This window comes from Lampris incognitus, chromosome 16 (genome assembly GCF_029633865.1).
Source record: "Lampris incognitus isolate fLamInc1 chromosome 16, fLamInc1.hap2, whole genome shotgun sequence".
Taxonomy (NCBI): domain Eukaryota; kingdom Metazoa; phylum Chordata; class Actinopteri; order Lampriformes; family Lampridae; genus Lampris; species Lampris incognitus.
Window position 1 is genome coordinate 23991663 of NC_079226.1, and position 18173 is coordinate 24009835.

The following is an 18173-nucleotide window of genomic DNA, read 5'->3' on the forward strand; positions in this document are numbered from 1 at the left end:
ATTACTGTCATGTCAAGTATCAGCGGCTGTTTCGACATTGACCACCTCGCTATCTTTGTGGCATTATTTAAACTCAGTACCCTTAACCCCTACCATTACTTGAGCACGCCAGCGTCATTGCCAGAATTAAAATGCATAGGATTGCATGTAAAGATAAGAGAAGAATCCACTATTCATGCTCAGATTTGTGTCTGGGGAGGGGGGAAATGTTAGAGCTAGACTGTCCTTTATAGTTGTGGTATGCCGGGTTTAGTCATTTTGGCTAATTTCCTTTCAGCTAAGTGGGACAATATTTTTTAAAAGGTGTATGTTTTTCCTTGACTTATTAACATTTTTTTAAGTCAACGAGGACTAATAGCCTACTTGGGTAATTGTGCTCACTTGAAAAATGATCTATATGTCTGACTTTCTGTCAGTTGGAGGAATCCGACGATGACTTTATAATTCAGTGCCTTTATTTAAATGGTGACGGTTACAATCATGCAGTAGCTAGCTCCACAGTAGTGACTCGTCTGAGTGCTAAACATAGACTGACGATTATGTGGTTCCCCTGCGTCCTCATGCGTCAGATGGACCAATCAGCTTGCAGCTAACTTAACTGCCAATAGGAGTGCTTGTATCACATCCTTATAGCCAAACGGGCTATTATATTCTAGAGAATATTACATCCCCCTTAAGAAATTGAAATCAAACATTAGACTCCCAACATTAGTAGCACATGTCCTATATCAAACATATGAACAATCCGGATGAAAGAAAACACATTTTATAGTAATCGCTGATAGAGTCAATACTCTTAATAAAACAGGTAATATCATTCATTCAATATTACTGTATGCATATTAAACTACGGTAAGTAATCAAACACTTAAGAGGTAATACAAATCACAAGAACATTTTACAATAATTTTTTTTAGATAAGGGCAGCGATCCGCCTACACCCTTGTACATTACAGGTCCAGAACCTCTCTGGGCTTCACTGCTCGTCCATACCTTGTCTGGTAGGGGACAGTCTCTGAGGCTGTCTCAGCCGCTGCATGTGAGATGTGTTGTGAATTGTGAGTTGACCATATTTCTCGTCAGTGCCTTTGTTGGTGTGAGTGTCAGTGTGTGTTTCTTTTGTGTCCAGGAGGTGACATCTGTTTCGTCTGTACTCCTGTCCTTCAGCTGTGCGGACGTGGTAGGATCTGTTGGTATCTGCTGGCTGGATGACAACTGCTGGTTTCAACAGCCATGCTCCTGGAGTCTGATGTGTTGTCCTTCGTGCAGCTGTGACATCGGCTTCGCTGACCTGTCGTAGTACCTTTTCTGCTGCAGCTGACGTTGGACTCTCCTGGCGTGCGTGTCTGTGACTGACGACCTTGGGCTGAAGCTGCTGGGGTGTGGGGTAGAATTGAGCGTAGACGACGACTCATGAGCAGCTGGGCTGGTGATCTGAAGCTGCCGACAGGTGTGTTCCGATACTCAAACAGACTCAGGTAGGGGTCTCTCTGGTCAGCCTTGGCCTTTTCCATCAGCAACTTGGCGATCTGTACTGCTTTTTCGGCGAGGCCGTTGCTTTGGGGATGATGCGGACTGGTAGTCGTGTGGGTGAACTCCCAAGTCTTCGCGAAGGTCTCAAACTCCATACTTGAGTACTGAAGTCCATTATCCGAAATAACAGTCTCAGGTACGCCGTGTCTGGCGAAGGTTGCCTTCAGCTTGCGTATCACAGCTGAGGATGTTGTGCTGTGTAGCTTGTTGAGTTCAAAGTATCTGCTGTAATAGTCCACTGTGACGATGTAATTGTCATGATTCCAGGTGAACAAGTCAGTAGCGACTACTTGCCATGGCCTGTCCGGGATCTTGTGGCTGATCATGGGCTCTTTAGTGTTTGAAGGTCTGTAGGTGAGACAGGTGGGGCACTGTCCAACCATCTCCGCGATCTGCTTGTTCATACCAGGCCAGAACACTATGTCACGGGCTCTCTGCTTGCATTTCTCCATGCCCGTGTCCTGTGTGTATCCGGGATAACATCTCTGCGCGGAGCGAGGTAGGTATGATGATTTTCTCGCCTTTAAACAAAATGTTATTCATCTCTGACAGTTCATCTCGGTGGTTCCAGTATTCTGCAACTCTCTGAGGGCATCTTCTCCTCTCCTCAGGCCATCTTTCTCTGATTGTCTCTCTCAGCATTGTGAGCTGTGTGTCTGCGGCAGTCGCAGCTCTGATCTCTGTCTGTTTCGTGTCACTGACCGGCAGGCCACTGTACACTGTATGTACCTGCATGTCCATGCCTTCTCTGAGGCTGTCATCTTGGTCTGTGAGCGACCTGCGGGACAGTGCGTCTGCCACGTGGATCTCCTTGCCTGGTCTGTGCACGATGGTGAAATCATACCACTGTAGCTGGAGGATCATCCGCTGTAGTCTCGGAGGCGCTGCTGCGAGTGGTTTTCTCATAATGGACTCAAGCGGTTTGTGGTCACTCTCCACGATGACATGACGACCATAGATGTATTGGTGAAAACGCTTGCATCCGAACAGAATAGCATATAGCTCTTTCTCTATTTGTGCGTAATTGACTTCACTGTCATTTAGCGATTTGGATGCATATCCGATGGGCTTTTCTTCCTGTAGCAGGACTGCACCTAGTCCGTACTTCGATGCGTCGACTTGTAGTCTGAGCTCTTTACCAGGGTCATAGTAGGCTAAGACTGGTCCTGGTTCACGTGTGATCACTTCTTTCATCTTCCTGAAAGCTTCGTCATGCTGCGCATCCCATCTGAATTCACTTGACTCCTTCAGCAGGTGACGCATGGGTGCGTTGATGTCTGAGAGCATCGGGGCAAACTTGGACAGATAGTTAACCATACCGAGGATTGTCTCCAACTCATCCTTGTCCTTGGGTGGCTCCATGTCTCTCACAGCTGCAATCTTGGCTGGGTCAGGCTTGACCCCATCCTTTGTGATGCAATGCCCGAAATAGCGGACCTCGGTGGCACAGATCGTGCTCTTCTCCGGGTTGAGTTTCACTCCTCGCTCTCTGGAGCGCTGCAACATGGCTCGGAGGTTGCTGTCGTGCTCCTCTTTGCTCTTTCCATATACGAGGACATCATCCACTATGGCTGTGACTCCATGTAGACCTTCATAGGTCTGATCAACCTTCCGTTGAAACTCGTCCTGGGCGGAGATCAACCCAAAAGGTAGACGAAGGAAACGGTATCTTCAGAACACCGTGTTGAATGTTGTCAACTTGGACGACTCTTCTGCGAGTTTTATCGCCCAGTACCCTGAGTGAGCATCCATGACACTGAAATAGCAGGCCCCTGCCAGTTTGGAGGTGATGTCGTCGAGGGTAGGTAGAGGATAATGAGGTCGTTTCACAGCCTTGTTCAGGTCCTTCGGGTCGAGGCACACTCTAAGCTTTCCTGTGCGTGGCTTTTCTGCTGCCACCATTGAGTTGACCCATTCAGTCGGTTCGGTGACTTTCACAATAATCTGTTGCTTCTCCATGTTCTGTAGCTCCTCTTTGAGACGGTCGCGTAAGGCTACTGGAACGCGCCTCGGTGGGTGGACCACAGGTGTTACATTTGGGTCAACGTGGATTATGCATTCACCAGGAAACAGTCCTATTCCTTTGAAAACATCTGAGTACTCCTCAATGAGTGATACCTCTGGTGTGTCGGATACAGACAGTATGAGCTTGATCAGTCCAAAGTCTAGGCATGCTTTTAATCCTAGCACTGGTGGTGCCTGTGTGTCAACAACATAGAACTTCAACATTGACTGGGTGCCTTTGTACTGGCATTTCAGGTCACATTTACCTTGAATGACGAGCCGCTCACCACCATAGCCATATAGTGGGCGAGTGGAGGGCTGCAATGCACTCTGTATTCCCAGTCTTCTGAAAGCTTGTGTGGGAATGACATTAGCTGAGGACCCAGTGTCTACTTTAAAACTGAGTGTGTTTTTGTTTGGACCTACTTGCATATCCGCGAAAACTTGATCCATATGTTTATTGTCTTTACCTTGTGTCAATGCGTCGATGAACAGCTCTTCATTGTCTGAGCATCTGTCATACTCATTTTCCTCCACAGTGTGTACGCCTTTTCCTGGTCTGGAGAGACACACTTTAGCGAAATGGTTCCATTTGCTGCAGCTGTTGCATTGCTTGCCTTTTGCTGGGCAGGTTTCGTTTCCACTGTGAGTCTTGTTCCCACAGTATTTGCATCCTTTACTGCGGTTGTTGTCTCTCGCTCTCCATGAGGCATTGTCTGACGCTGCGCGCCATTTTGTGTCGTCCTCGCGCCTTTTCCAATGCTTCTTCTTTGTTGCATTCCGACCGATTGCATGCACAGCCTGTTCGCGCGTGCCCGTGCTGGTGCTAGCAATGATTTTGAGCTGTGCTTGTGATAGTTCATGAGACCTAGCAACGTCTGTTGCTTTTTCCAATGTTAGCTCGGAACCGATGTTCAGTAGTTTTTCGCTCACTCTCAGTGAATGAACTCCGAAAACGATACGGTCTCTGATCTCCTCTTCACTCTCTCTATAATTACAGTCCTTCACAAGCAGTCTCAAATCTGTTCGAAAGGCTCGCTAGGTGCCTGTGCCCTTCCATGGAACTTATAGCGCGCGAAGATCACATTTGCTTTGGGTTTTACATACCGTTCAAAACGACCGTAGTATGTTTCCAACAACTTTCCTTCCGCTTCTGAGAGCGTCCATGTATTGTAAATGTCCCGTCCATTTTCTCCTACCCAAATCAGTAGGTAGCTGCATTTTTCTTCCTCCGATTTCCTCTTTAAAGGTCCAGAAAACATCAACTCGACGTGCAGTTTAAAATTGCGCCATGCTTCGGGCAGATTGCTAGCTTCCCAGTCCATGCGGGGTGCAGGAACTCCAGCGACGTCCATTCTGACTTTTCTGTTTCTTCTTTCTTTCTCCTTTTCACGCTTTTACTCTGACACCGTGTCTGACTTTCTGTCAGTTGGAGGAATCCGACGACGACTTTATAATTCAGTGTCTTTATTTAAATGGTGACGGTTACAATCATGCAGTAGCTAGCTCCACAGTAGTGACTCGTCTGAGTGCTAAACATAGACTGACGATTATGTGACTCCCCTGCGTCCTCATGCGTCAGATGGACCAATCAGCTTGCAGCTAACTTAACAGCCAATAGGAGTGCTCGTATCACATCCTTATAGCCAAACGGGCTATTATATTCTAGAGAATATTACACTATAGAACTAAGTATACGACAAAGCTGAAAAAAATCAAATGGGTCGTAGTGCCGTAGTTACAATGTTACAATTTCATTTAGCTGACGCTTTTATCCAAAGTGACGTACATCTGAGAGTTAACAAGCAAGGATCTAGTCTGTAGGCGACAACGCAAGTAAGTGCCAAAAAACTAGGTTCAAGTCCGATAGGACATCGGCGTTAACAGGCAGTGCACAATGGCAATGCATAGTCCATATGGTGTACAGAAGCCCCCCCCCCATTAGTTGTATGATAAACAGGGTGTATGATATCGCCGTGTTGGTGTTGCGTTAACGACATAATGTCTAGAACCATCCCCCAGGACCATCATTGCAACGGACCAATCCGTTGTGCTGTCGTACCTTTGCGACTCGGAAAAGGACGGTTGTGGGTTAGCTGTCGGTTAGGGTAAGGTAATGTTAGGTTGAGGTTACGTTAGGCTGGCTTCGGTATTTTTCCGGTCTTTTTCCTCGTGTCGCGAAGACACGACATCACAACGACGTGATTGGTCCGTTGCAATGAGTAACATTTGTGATGTCGTGGGAACAATATCAACACAGCGATACCAGATCATGCTGATAAACACCCAAGTGGAAAAGAGGGCTTCTGATGTCCTATACCAGGGACACCACCTAGCCATTGGTTTAGATTTGTGGGCGACACCTGGGTTAAAATTAAATCTCAGGACGTACCACATTTCACCAACCACATTAACTCTGGACAGCTACGTCAAGTTCACCAGGGAGGACGTAAAAAAAGGACAGGTTAGCCTTAGACTGAAATTGCAATTGGTGATGGGGGGACATTTGATTGTTGTTTACTGTAAACCTACACATACTGATCAGTACTTAAGGTTTGACTCTCATCATCCACTGGAGCACAAACTAGGAGTCATCAGGACGCTGTACCACCGGGCTGACAAAGTCCCCACCGACACAGCGGCCGGGGAAGGGGAGAAATCCCACATTAAACAGGCCCTGGCTAAGTGTGGTTATCCTAACTGGGGTCAAAGCCAGGAAGACGCCCAATCAGTGCACCAGCCAATCGAAGAGAGAAGGACAACAGCTGTCTGTCCAAGTGTAAACCAGTGGTGATTCTGTATGGGGGCGGGAGTGTCGGAAAAGTTGAGGCGCTTATTTTCCAAACATCGTCTCAGTTGCTATCAAACCCTCAAACACACTCCGCCAGAAGCTGGTCCACCCCAATGATCGGGTCCCCGACATAAACAGAGCAATATAGTGTACGCTGTTAAGTTCAGGGAGGATTGCTGTGACTTGTACATTGGGGAAACACGCTGGCCAACAGAATGGCACAAAACAGGAGAGGTAACGCGTCAGGCCAAGAGTCCACAGTCTACCCCCATCTGCAGGCCAGTGGCCACTCTTTCAAGGATGAGGATGTGCACACCCTTGATAAGGAGGAACGCTGGTTTGAACGGGGAGTCAGAGGCCATCTATGTGAAGAGCGAACGACCTTCCCTGAACGGGGGGGGGGGGGGGGGTAAGAGTACGTCTGTCACCATCTTACAATGCTGTGATTGCAAACATTCCCAAATCCTGTAAACAGTACACATGGCCATTGTAACTCTTATGGCTATGCCTATATTTGCATATGAAACTGGTCGTTGGTTTCAGTCGTAATGCAACTGTATTGTTTATAAGGGTGGGGGTACCCGCAGTCAATTTAGACTGAAGAGGTCACTTTGATGAGTGATGAAGCATATCTGCCAATAAACGCATCCAGATGAACTGATTCAGCCTTCTTTGAAACCATTACCCAGCATTTAAGAAGACAGGTCGAAGCAACTCTTTTTAAACACTTTATTGTTTTCCACAAAGTACATTGGCTTGAAAGTAATACATGTAAATGTCAAAATAAATAAAACCATGATTAGGAGGAAAAAAAATTTATGCTCTGGTCTAAAACATGACCTGGGGTGGCAAACCGCAAATTGATATACCAATGTGTGTTTTCCACTTGCTCACAGATTGACCAGCAAACCTTACGTACAATTTTACATTGCTTTATCATATATACATGTAACAAAGAAATCAAACAATGAAGTTTGGAATGCTGGGCATTTTTATAAAAGTAATAACTGTAGATACACATACAGCAGGAGAAACAGGCCACTGGTAGATGGGGTCCATAAATTTACATTGGGAAGCACCTAGTTGCTTACAACAGAGTGGTAACCACTGACTGGCTTCATATAAACCTTTGCCCAAAGACAGAAATATGGCACAGTAAGAAAATTTTAATTTTTACAAGCTAAACCGAATCTCTTGCATTGATGGGCTTCTTTCTTTAGACATCACTCAATAGCTTGCAGCAAGAAAATGTCTGGAAGAGATTCTGTGACACACTCAGGAAACATCTGGAAAAGAAATGAAATAAGTACAAATTAACCCAATAAAATTCAATCTCTAATTCACAGATGGAACTAGAAAAGGAATTCCACAAATTTCTTTAATGCACTGAAGTAATGGGAATGTGGAAGTAATTCAACAAAAAAAAAACTCACAGCTTGCAGGTTGTTCTCCAAATCTTCGCATCAATTGGTCATGTGTGAACTTCACAAAGGTGTCATATTGCTCTAAAGAATGAAAGTCATTCAAAATGAAATGACAAACATCTGGAATTTGCTAAATTTTCAAATAGCATTTATACAGATTATTACATTACCATACATATTGATTTCTATTCATTAACTTGAAATATGACTTCAAGAATCAGCCATTTCAGATAAGGAAATCTGACTTCATGAAGCAGAAGATGCAAGCCAATAACATCTGATTACTAAGTATTGTATGGAAGTTATTATATAGGTTACCACATATAGTCTCGTTTATTTACACAATATTAGAATAGCAGTTCTGTGGGGAAAAAAAGCCAAGATCAAATGTGTGAATCAATATCCAGTTGGTATAAACCAGCTTGCTTAAAATGTTTGTTTTGGTTGAAAAGCATGCCAATTACAGTATCCCTAGTTTATATTGTACCCACCAGCCAATTTTGAAGTCATTGTCTCCTCATATTCTTCCCGCACCTTCTCTTCCCTTTCTTTCAGCAGGCGTTCACAGATCATTCCAACTTGTCTGAGAGTGAATAAAGGTTGTTCTTTCCTTGTTGGAGAAACACCCCCAGATGATGTCCCTGTGGACGCATTTAGGTTAAAACCTGTTCTGCAAATACATATTCTTACTCTAAAACTGTGGACCCCTCTCATACATAGCTCATATGTAACAAACCTTGCATGCTGGGACCACTCATAATAGACGACTGACATGGGGAATCAGGTGAATAGCAGCCCTCCGTGTGTTGATAGACTCCGTCTAGATGTCTCCTCTTCTGAATGCGTTTATACTCTTGTTTAATGTTGTTCAGGATTTGTTCTGGAATGGCAGAGGGGAAGACAGGGTGAGTTGGTGGTCAGAGACAACAGATGTCCCGTTCGATGAGGCCTCTAAACTTACTCTGCAGTCGCTGCTTTTAGAAAAACGTAATCCGACGGCAACAATAAATCTGAAACTGCTTGGTTGTTTGACCATTTCAAAATGCAGGCCAACCTGACCGACGTGGATACCTGCGGTTAGTCTTGAAGAGGATTCTCCAAATGGTGAGGGCTCCATGCGGAGGTACTTCCTGGGAGATGAAGATGTGGAGGAGGAGGATGGGGACACGGGGACGCACCTCCGCCTTTTCGGGGACGTCGGACTCATCAGAGGATCGAAATCCATGGTCCTCTTCAGGGTGGCTCCACACGCCATGACTGGTGTCTTAAAGGAGGGTCTGAAATATGAGGACGACGGAATTACTACGCGTTGACGTTAGCTTATTTTAGCCGGCGCTGGCTATTGTTTGTTACCAGTCAATTTCAGACTGTGTTAACCTGTTAAACTCATTTAGCTTTGCTGACAACCAAACGCTAGACAATCCCCATAACTAACATTAGCGTTCCGGCAATAAACACTTACGCTAGCTCGAAAGGTTTGCTAGCGTTGCTTGTGGCTAACGTTACCGTGGCTATCTGGGTTAGTTATCAATCCAAAAGAAAACAAAGCTAACGTTAGCTATCGTTACCATCGATAGGGTGATTTATTGAAGTATTTAGTAGATGAACAATGAATCTTACCTTTTTTGGGAGAAAAAAGTTGCCCTCTCTTATTGCCGTAGGCAACTTGTGCTGCTCAAAAGTTGCTTTTTAGAAGTTGTGAAGATGGGCCAGCTAAGGGTCAACTATCTAACGTCAGTCTGTCTCCTCAGTGGCTAGCGCTATGTTGCTAGCTAACGTAACTTGTTTTTGATCCCAGACGGTTGGCTTCTCCTGTTCGTGGCGTCATTACGCTTATGGTTTTCCTGCGTACATATGCACGATGGGATTTGTAGTAGATCTAGAAATCATGGCCACAAATTTATAGTTAATTAGCCTACAAAAGGCTACAAAACATGCTGGATTTATTTGGGTCAGCATTGTCTTCGCCAGATTCTTGTGTTTTGGATAAATGTAGCCAAAAATGTTAGCTGCCTACTGTGTATGTGAAATAAGTGAATGAGTGAATTTTAATTGCCTATGCATCCATTTCAAAGTCTCTAAGGGGCCTATTTAGGCAGGTGTCCACACGAGGGCAGTATCTTATAGCAATACAAAGAATGGAAGGCATGACAGTGGTGTTCGCGAACCATTTTAGCGAACGTGCACACACACACACACACACACACACACTATATATATATATATATATATATATATATATGTATGTATATGTGTATATATATATGTGTGTGTGTATATATATGTGTATATATGTGTATATATACATACATATACATACATATACGTATATATATATACATACATATATACACACACACACACACACACACACACACATATATATATATATATATATATATATATATATATATATATATATATATATATATATATATATATATATATATGATTGCCTGTGGCATGAAACAGGCTTGTACTGTCTCATAAAGAATTTACTTGTCTCAAAGAATTTACTTGACTCACTGGATTATATAGATATATATAGATATATAGATATATAGTTTTGTTTTTGTTTTTTCGGAAACCGTCAATGGTGTTGATAAAAGTACTCAACAAGTGAGGAGCGGAATATTGAGATAGATGTGGGGGAAAAAAACTTTAATTCATAGCAGTACAAGCCTGTTTCGTGCGTCACGCACCACGACGTGGTTGTATAGCCAACTTGGCAGCTGACGAGTGCGTGACGCACGAAACAGGCTTGTACTGCTATGAATTAAAGTTTTTTTCCTACATCTATCTTAATATATATGCCTAACAAAGTTTTATATATATATATAAAATCAAGTGAGTCAAATAAATTCGTTATGAGACAGTACTATATATATATATATATATATATATATATATATAGCATTTTTTCCCGAAACCGTCAATTGTGTTGTTATAAGTGCTCAACTAATGAGGAGCAGAATAGCAATACAGATACATGGGGGGAAAAAACTTATTAAAAAAGTATTAAAACTTTTTTTCCTGTATCTGTGTGTGTGTGTGTGTGTGTGTGTATATATATATATATATATATTTATATACACCATTTTTTTCGAAACCGTCAATTGTTATAAGTGCTCAACTAATGAGGAGCGGAATATCAATACAGATACAGGGGAGAAAAAAAATTAATACATTGCAGTACAGGCCTGTTTCGTGCATCGCACACTCATCAGCTGCTAATGTGGTTTTATATATATATATATATATATGTGTGTGTGTGTGTGTGTGTGTGTGTGTGTGTGTGTGTGTGTGTGTGTGTATATATGTGTATATATGTATATATATATAGATATCATGATCCATGTTTCTTGTCCATGTAGGATTGCACATACATGAAATTTGACTCCGGTTTCGTGGCTCTCTCAGTGTACTGAACATAGAACAACAACAACAATCTTCAGCTATATCCACAAGGATTGACTTATGCAGGCGAAATAAGAGGTGATAAACTGCAATATATATAAATGTAAATAAATACATAAATGTAAATATATATATCATAAACCATGTTTCTTGTCCATGTAGGATTGCACATACATGGAATTTGACTCCGGTTTCGTGGCTCTCAGTGTACTGAACATAGAACAACAACAACAATCTTCAGCTTTATCCACAAGGATTGACTTATGCAGGCGAAATAAGAGGCGATAAACTGCAATATATATAAATATAAATAAATATATATATATATAATATATATATTATATATATATACACACACACACACACACACATCAACACGGTACAGGAAAAAAGATTTAATATATATAAAAACAGAATATATATATATATCTGTGTGTGTGTGTATACATACATACATACATACATACATACATACATATGCATATACACACAAATATATATATATACACACACACAAATATATATATACACACACACAAATATATATATACACACACACAAATATATATATATATATATATATATACCAATCCAGCCTACTAGGAAAGCACAAATAGTTAACATAGTTTGTCCAGTAAGCCACCTATAATGAGGAAATTGTTGCTCTTTCTACTGATACTTGAAGGACTAAATAACACTAAGAAGAACAAGAAAAAGATTGTTTTTTATTGACTTGTTGAAAAAAAAACCAGGTTATGAATTGTGACAAAACGGAGATAAAAACAGTTCTAATTTCTTCATGTCCTCTGATGATACATACATTTCATTGGGTGATAGTGTCTGTTGGCTCCTCAAATGAAAATGGCATTATAGCTCCAAAAAGTGCCACAACTTTTGTATAGTAAATGTGTAATCATTTGTAATGCAATATTCCAAAGTCATTTTTCAGGCTATTATGCTTTTTATTTCACTTAACTAAAATGAGCATTCAATGTGAAATCTATTATACACTATGAGTCTACGTGAAAAGAACAATGAAACTTGAAGACACTAGTTAAAAAAAAAACTGAAAAAACACCAAACCACGCAACATCCTGCAACATCTTGTCTGATTGAGCCTTGGAATTAAATATTTCTTGGCTGTGATGAAAACATTTGAATTGAATTCAACTCAAATGGTTTTACATTACATGTCTTAATGTCAAGATTTAGAAAATCGTCAGTTATTTGCGGTCACATCACAGGAGATTAGCATTGTGTTGAACAGTTTCACCTTCCATGACTGTCACAATGTTGATATATTTATAATAAATGAAGACAGAATTATAACAGGCAAAGCCACATGTTAATAACTTCAAGCAATTTACATTCTTTTTTCTTTTTTTTAGCTCTGTGACTAACTTGATTTTTTGGTACAATTCATAGTGACAGAGCAGTGCATTGTTAGGGTAGGGTCTATTCTACAATATTCTCCCCTCACATATACAGTAAACTGGAGCACAATAACTTGCATTCAGACCAGCTCGGCAGTAGACGTATCAGTGGCTCCAGACAGAGTAACTTGTGCAACCTTTGCTCTATTGGTCTTTGTGCTGCTGGTCCCATCTTTTCCTGCCGTACCGATTGAGCCTCTTACACTCCTACTGTTGTAGTCACTTTCACCGCTGTTGTCCAGAGGCTGTGCTGGACGCCAGCATACTTGGCAGATGTTGAGAAAAGCCCTGCGCAGGTCCTTACTCCTCATGGCATAGATCACAGGGTTTATAGTGGAGTTGAGCAGGCACAGCATGCAGCAAAAGGCAAACACAGTCTTGATGAAATCATTCACTTTCCAGAAGAGGTCGTATGCCATGATTGTTAGAACAGGGCCCCAGCAAATGATGAGCGCTACCAGGATTAAGACCAGGGTTTTGGCCAGACGGAGGTCCATACGGGCCTGCTCAGGCCTTATCATCTGAACCTTGGTCCCATCAGCCGTGTAGACTATAACACTCCTTTGAGAGCTGCGGCTCAGCATGCGAATGGCATGATGATGAGCTTTCCACATGATGAAAATATAGGCATAGATGATGAACAGGACCAAGATGCTCGTCATCCCAATCCAGAACATCAGGTACCTTCGGTCAATCAGCGGGAAAATGTCTGAGCAGACTGAGTTGAGTTGCTTACAGTTCCAACCCAGCAGAGGGAGCAGTGATATGACGATGGAGATGCACCACATCACGCTGAAGGCAATGATTCCCTTGGTCTTCGTGACAATACGCTTGTACGCCATAGGCCTCTGGATGGAGATGTAGCGGTCAATCGCAGTGAGGAACAAACTGCCCACAGAAGCTGTGAAGGAGGCAATCACCCCTGCTAACTTGAAGAGAAAAACACCGGGGCTATCCTTTCTGTGGAGGACATGGAAGTCCAGAAAGCTGTAGACAAATATGATGCTGCCTATTAGATCTGCCACGGCCAGGCTACCTATGAAGTGATAGGAAGGGCGCGAGCGCAGGGTCTGCGAGTGCAGGATTACACACAACACCATGAGGTTCTCCAGCACGGTAAATGTGCCCAAGGTGAGCGCCAAGATAGCAACCGCTAGCTGCTGACTAGGAGTCAGGATCATGAAGCACTCCATGTTGTCTACAAAGTTCTCGCCACATTGTGTCATGCCTTCACTTTCCATAGATGTCCCATTGCCCAGGAGAAAGTCCGATATGTTGGTTGGGTAAATAGTGGGGAGGAGGCCGTTGTAAGTGACGTCCGTGTCTCCAGGAACAAGTCTGGGGAAGGAGTTGCTTATTGAGGCCGAGAGAGGCTTCTGAAAGTGGAGTTCATTCTTCATAAGGCTTGAGTCAATAGAAGAGTCATCATAGCTGGCATCATTGGAGCCAAGATAATGCAGACCTGTGGTGATTGTACTCAAGGTGGTGCCTACTATCTGGTGCAGAGCTGACTTCATGGTTATTTAGTCAAGACGTGTATGATGTCGCAAGAAATGATACAAGAGGTTATCTATTAAGGGAAAAAAAGCAAAATTTAATCAATATATAATTTAGTTTCATTTTGAAAAAGATAATAATTTTCATTTGGATACATTTTGACAAAGGAAACGTCCACTGAATGAGAAATATGGGACAGAATGAATGAAACAAAACTATACTGATGCTGACCAGCAGGAACCTCTGCAGACGTAATTTGTTGATAATTTCTATATCAGCCAGCTGACTCCATAGCAGATGCACCCTAGACAATAGTGGGAAACCGAACAGTTGATGATGGACCATTACTGCCTCGGGGGGATATTACTACATTGGGCATGTAGGCCACCCCGCTTTCTACTTAATTAAAAGAGATCATTAGCATTAAGGGATTTTTTTGAATAATCATTGAATTAATTGGGTATCAAGGGAGAAGCACGCTAGACTGCACCTAAACGCCCAACCAATTAGATTTTCTCTCGGATTTGCTCATTTCATTCATGCCTACGCATCTAATGAGTAAATCGGTCAGGAAAAGTGTGAAGAATAATTAACATTGTGTAATGCATGAGGAGATACACTTGGTTTACGTAGAGTGATAAACAACTTACATAAAGTCAAGCCTCCGTTACCTGTGAAGTTGCAGAAACCAAGTGGGATCCACACTTGTAAGGAAAAGTTAGAGAAACACTGTTAGCGCAGACCTAAGGACCGAACTGAAACAGGTCTTACCTTTATTTTTCCAGCTCCGAGAACTTGCGTCGACGCAACATAATTCAGTTAAGACGGGCGTTGCCTAATAGAAATGTCTCTACTCCGCCTCAACAGGGAAAGTGTGTCTTCTTTAGTGCAATGCGCTTTAGCGTTACAGCTGTTATCTATGGTGACTTGGCTGTGACGCGCCTGTAAATCCCTGTTAGGCACCCAGCACCAGAGACGGACGGAGGGCGCTTATAAAGCGTCGCTTACGTCCCTGGTCACGTGGTCCGCAGGGCTTCATCTTCATCGCCCAGTTCCGAGGCAAGCCCCGCAGCCTCCCGCGTCTTCATCTGTTCGTACAACGAGACGTCTTTCAAAACAAGACCTGTGTGTGTGTGTGTGTGTGTGTGTGTGTGTGTGTGTGTGTGTGTGTGTGTGTGTGTGTGTGTGTGTGTGTGTGTGTGTGTGTGTGTAGAAATTAATTTCCCTTATTATAAACGATGACACAATGCCGAGATGAAAGGGGGCCACGTTGCTCGGGGCCAAATGCACACGCTCAAATAGCACAGCTGCGGAGTTATTTCCCCCCTACATTCCAGCTCCGACTCTGTCCCCAATGGGCTATGTCTAATTGGTATACATAGTGTTTGGTATCATTAAAAGATGCAAGCCCTCGCAGGGTTATGGCGATACCAACATTACACAACGAACAAAATAATCTTGTTTTACTAACAAGCATTTTATTGTTCATCATTTTTGTGACTAATGATTCGCGGAAAGGCCATTGTGACTTGAAACCGTCCAACGGCAGTTCGACGTTGTCAATTTATTACCAAGTGATGCAAATATGCAATGTCTGTCCTATGAATGATGTTTTCTCCTCTAATCACTCTGATGGTGTCATTTTGACGAGGATGACTGAAATGGAGATTTTAATTCGAGTGCGATCAGAAAGTTGCGTGTGTCATTTGTTCATGAGCAAAGTTTTGCAGTGCATATGTAAATATCATTATCATCTTGGTGATCTTCTTACCGAAGAGAATTCAAAGAAAAAAAAGGCATGTGATGATAATTTACCTTTATTGCAGCGAGAGTGCTAAAATTTTCCCGTAGCTCTTTGCGTCTACTTTCGAGCATTTCAGTGAGACACCAGGGGTTGGTTTAGGATGATAAGGGCCATTATACCATATTGTGAGGTGTATGTTATGAGTGACGGTGATTTATTTAGCAGTGACTGATTTGTTTTGGGCTTGGAAATAAAAATCATTACACAATCAACCAAAGCTCAATTACCAAGTAATTTCGTTTCAAGCAGTTTATATTTTCAGAAATACTTTCAAGCAACAGCAACATCATCGGACCAGTGGTTCTCAACCTGTTCGAGTCGCCCCCCCCCCCCAAATAATCAGGTTGGTGTTCGCGTCGGCCATTTTTAGCGAACGCAATCGCGGAAGAGCTCGTTGCGAAAAAGAATACAAAATCCCCTATCTGGGATTATTTTGGTTTTAACCCGGACAGAACCGGCAAGCCGAAGTACCCAAATGAAATCATTTGCCGTCTTTGCAAATGAGTAGTGCTGGCGATTTATGCTGCCTTGTCGACAAATGCTGCTATTGTGGGAGTGCAGGAGAGTGAGGAGACGGAAGAGATCGAGTCGAGTCAATTGCGCTTACTCGCCACACAAGGCGACACCGATACAGCACAATCTCTCCTGGCAACCAGCTAACTGCTAGGCTGCTGCAAACATGGCTCCGCCCCGGAAACTCCAAGCAGTGGCTACGTCAGCACGCCGAACGTCTGCCTTAAAGGAGCAGCAGCCCCCGGTGAATCTAGCTCGATGGTGTTTTAAGCCCCCAACGTACTCTTCAAGGCAGCGTTGCATGGCAGGCACTCCCCGCCCCCTACAGTTTCAGCCAATCACAGCACTGGTTAGGGTTCGGTTTAGGGTTAGCGCCAGTGGTGTGATTGGCTGAAACTGTAGGGGGCGGGGAGTGCCTTCCATGCAGTGCTGCCTTGAAGAGTACGTTGGGGGCTTAAAACACCACCGAAGGCGAATCTACCATCAGCTGTGTATCACCACACTATAGCGCGAATCGATAGCCGTCTAACCCCAGCCCTAACCCTACCCTAACCCTACCCTAAACCCCTCCCAACCATGCGAAGGACCGCGGAGCACACCTCCATAGGCAGCACATTCCGACAGAACAACGGGGAAAGATTCTATCACCAATTTTCACAAGCATTAATGTGAAAAATCAAATTTTCTCGAAACATTACAGCCAATAGGCTACTCTTCTTCAGTTAAACAAAATAAATCGCCTTGAGATCTTTGCTAAGCAATAAGCTGTAAAGACAGACTATCCAACACGATTTGGAAGGAAAAAAGAAAAGAAAGAAAAAGGACGCCTCCGCTTGCAGCCTCTAAACGAACAAACAGGTGGGACAAGATAACGATGCTATTAAATGCTCATGGTGCATAACTGCACATACATTTTTTGGTCTGGTTCTCGAATATGTTTTATGAATTGACGATGCTTTTCAGCACCAATCGATCGGACAGCAACCACTAAAGACGGCTTAACTGTCATTTAGTCAGTGCAGTAAATGCCCTGTTTTGTAAAAGACTCGCCGGAAATCAGTGCAACAAAAACATGCATTTGACCCAGCTCCAACTGCCAGTTGAAGATAGACAGCATCCCGGTTAAGGTGCTCAAGCTCTGCGCCGTGGCGATCACCCCCATCATCTACTCCATCTTCTGGGAATCCTATAGGACAGCATCAATTCCCACCCTCTGGAAAACATCCACCATTATACCGGTGCCCAACAAACCCCGCCCCTCTGAACCCACTGAACCACTACCAACTGGTCTCACTCACCCCAATAGCCATGAAATACCTGGAAAATTTGATCCTGCGCACCATCGTACCAGCTGTCAGTCCACAGCTTGACCCATATCAGTTCGCCTAGAGGGCCACACGGAGAACAGAGGATGCTGTGGCATGTCTCCTCCATTCCATCCTCCAACATCTGGACTCACTTGGCAACTTTGCTTCAATTCTCTTCACCAACTTTAGATCTGCCTTCAATACAATTCAGCGTCACTAGATGATCAAGAAACTCCACCACCTCAACATCCCTCCACTCCTCCTCCACTGGGTCGACAACTTCCTTAGCAGCAGACAATAGGCAGTAAGAATAGGCACAGTAACATCATCAACCATCATCACCAACACCGGAGCCCCTCAGGGCTGTGTCCTCAGTCCCTTTTTCTACACTGACTGCATCAGTCCTTCACCCATCACAACTTACTGAAAATACTCTGATGATACTGCCAT

At 43.3% G+C, this 18173-nt stretch overlaps 2 protein-coding genes across 2 annotated transcripts; both read right to left on the reverse strand.

Moving 5' to 3' along the window:
• Nucleotides 1-7049: 7049 nt before the first annotated feature.
• LOC130126334 (akirin-2-like) lies at nucleotides 7050-9522 on the reverse strand. The gene is made up of 6 exons (XM_056295804.1): nucleotides 9373-9522; nucleotides 8824-9029; nucleotides 8489-8632; nucleotides 8244-8393; nucleotides 7762-7833; nucleotides 7050-7614 (listed from the first exon to the last, which is right to left on the reverse strand). The coding sequence occupies exons 2-6, from the start codon at nucleotides 9005-9007 to the stop codon at nucleotides 7604-7606; spliced, it is 561 nt and encodes a 186-aa protein (XP_056151779.1). The 5' UTR covers nucleotides 9008-9029; nucleotides 9373-9522; the 3' UTR covers nucleotides 7050-7603.
• Nucleotides 9523-12682: 3160 nt separating this feature from the next.
• On the reverse strand, nucleotides 12683-14119 carry LOC130126801 (cannabinoid receptor type 1B-like). The gene has a single exon (XM_056296432.1). It carries the CDS (start codon nucleotides 14117-14119, stop codon nucleotides 12683-12685), a length of 1437 nt encoding a protein of 478 aa, XP_056152407.1.
• Between the last annotated feature and the right edge of the window lie 4054 nt (nucleotides 14120-18173).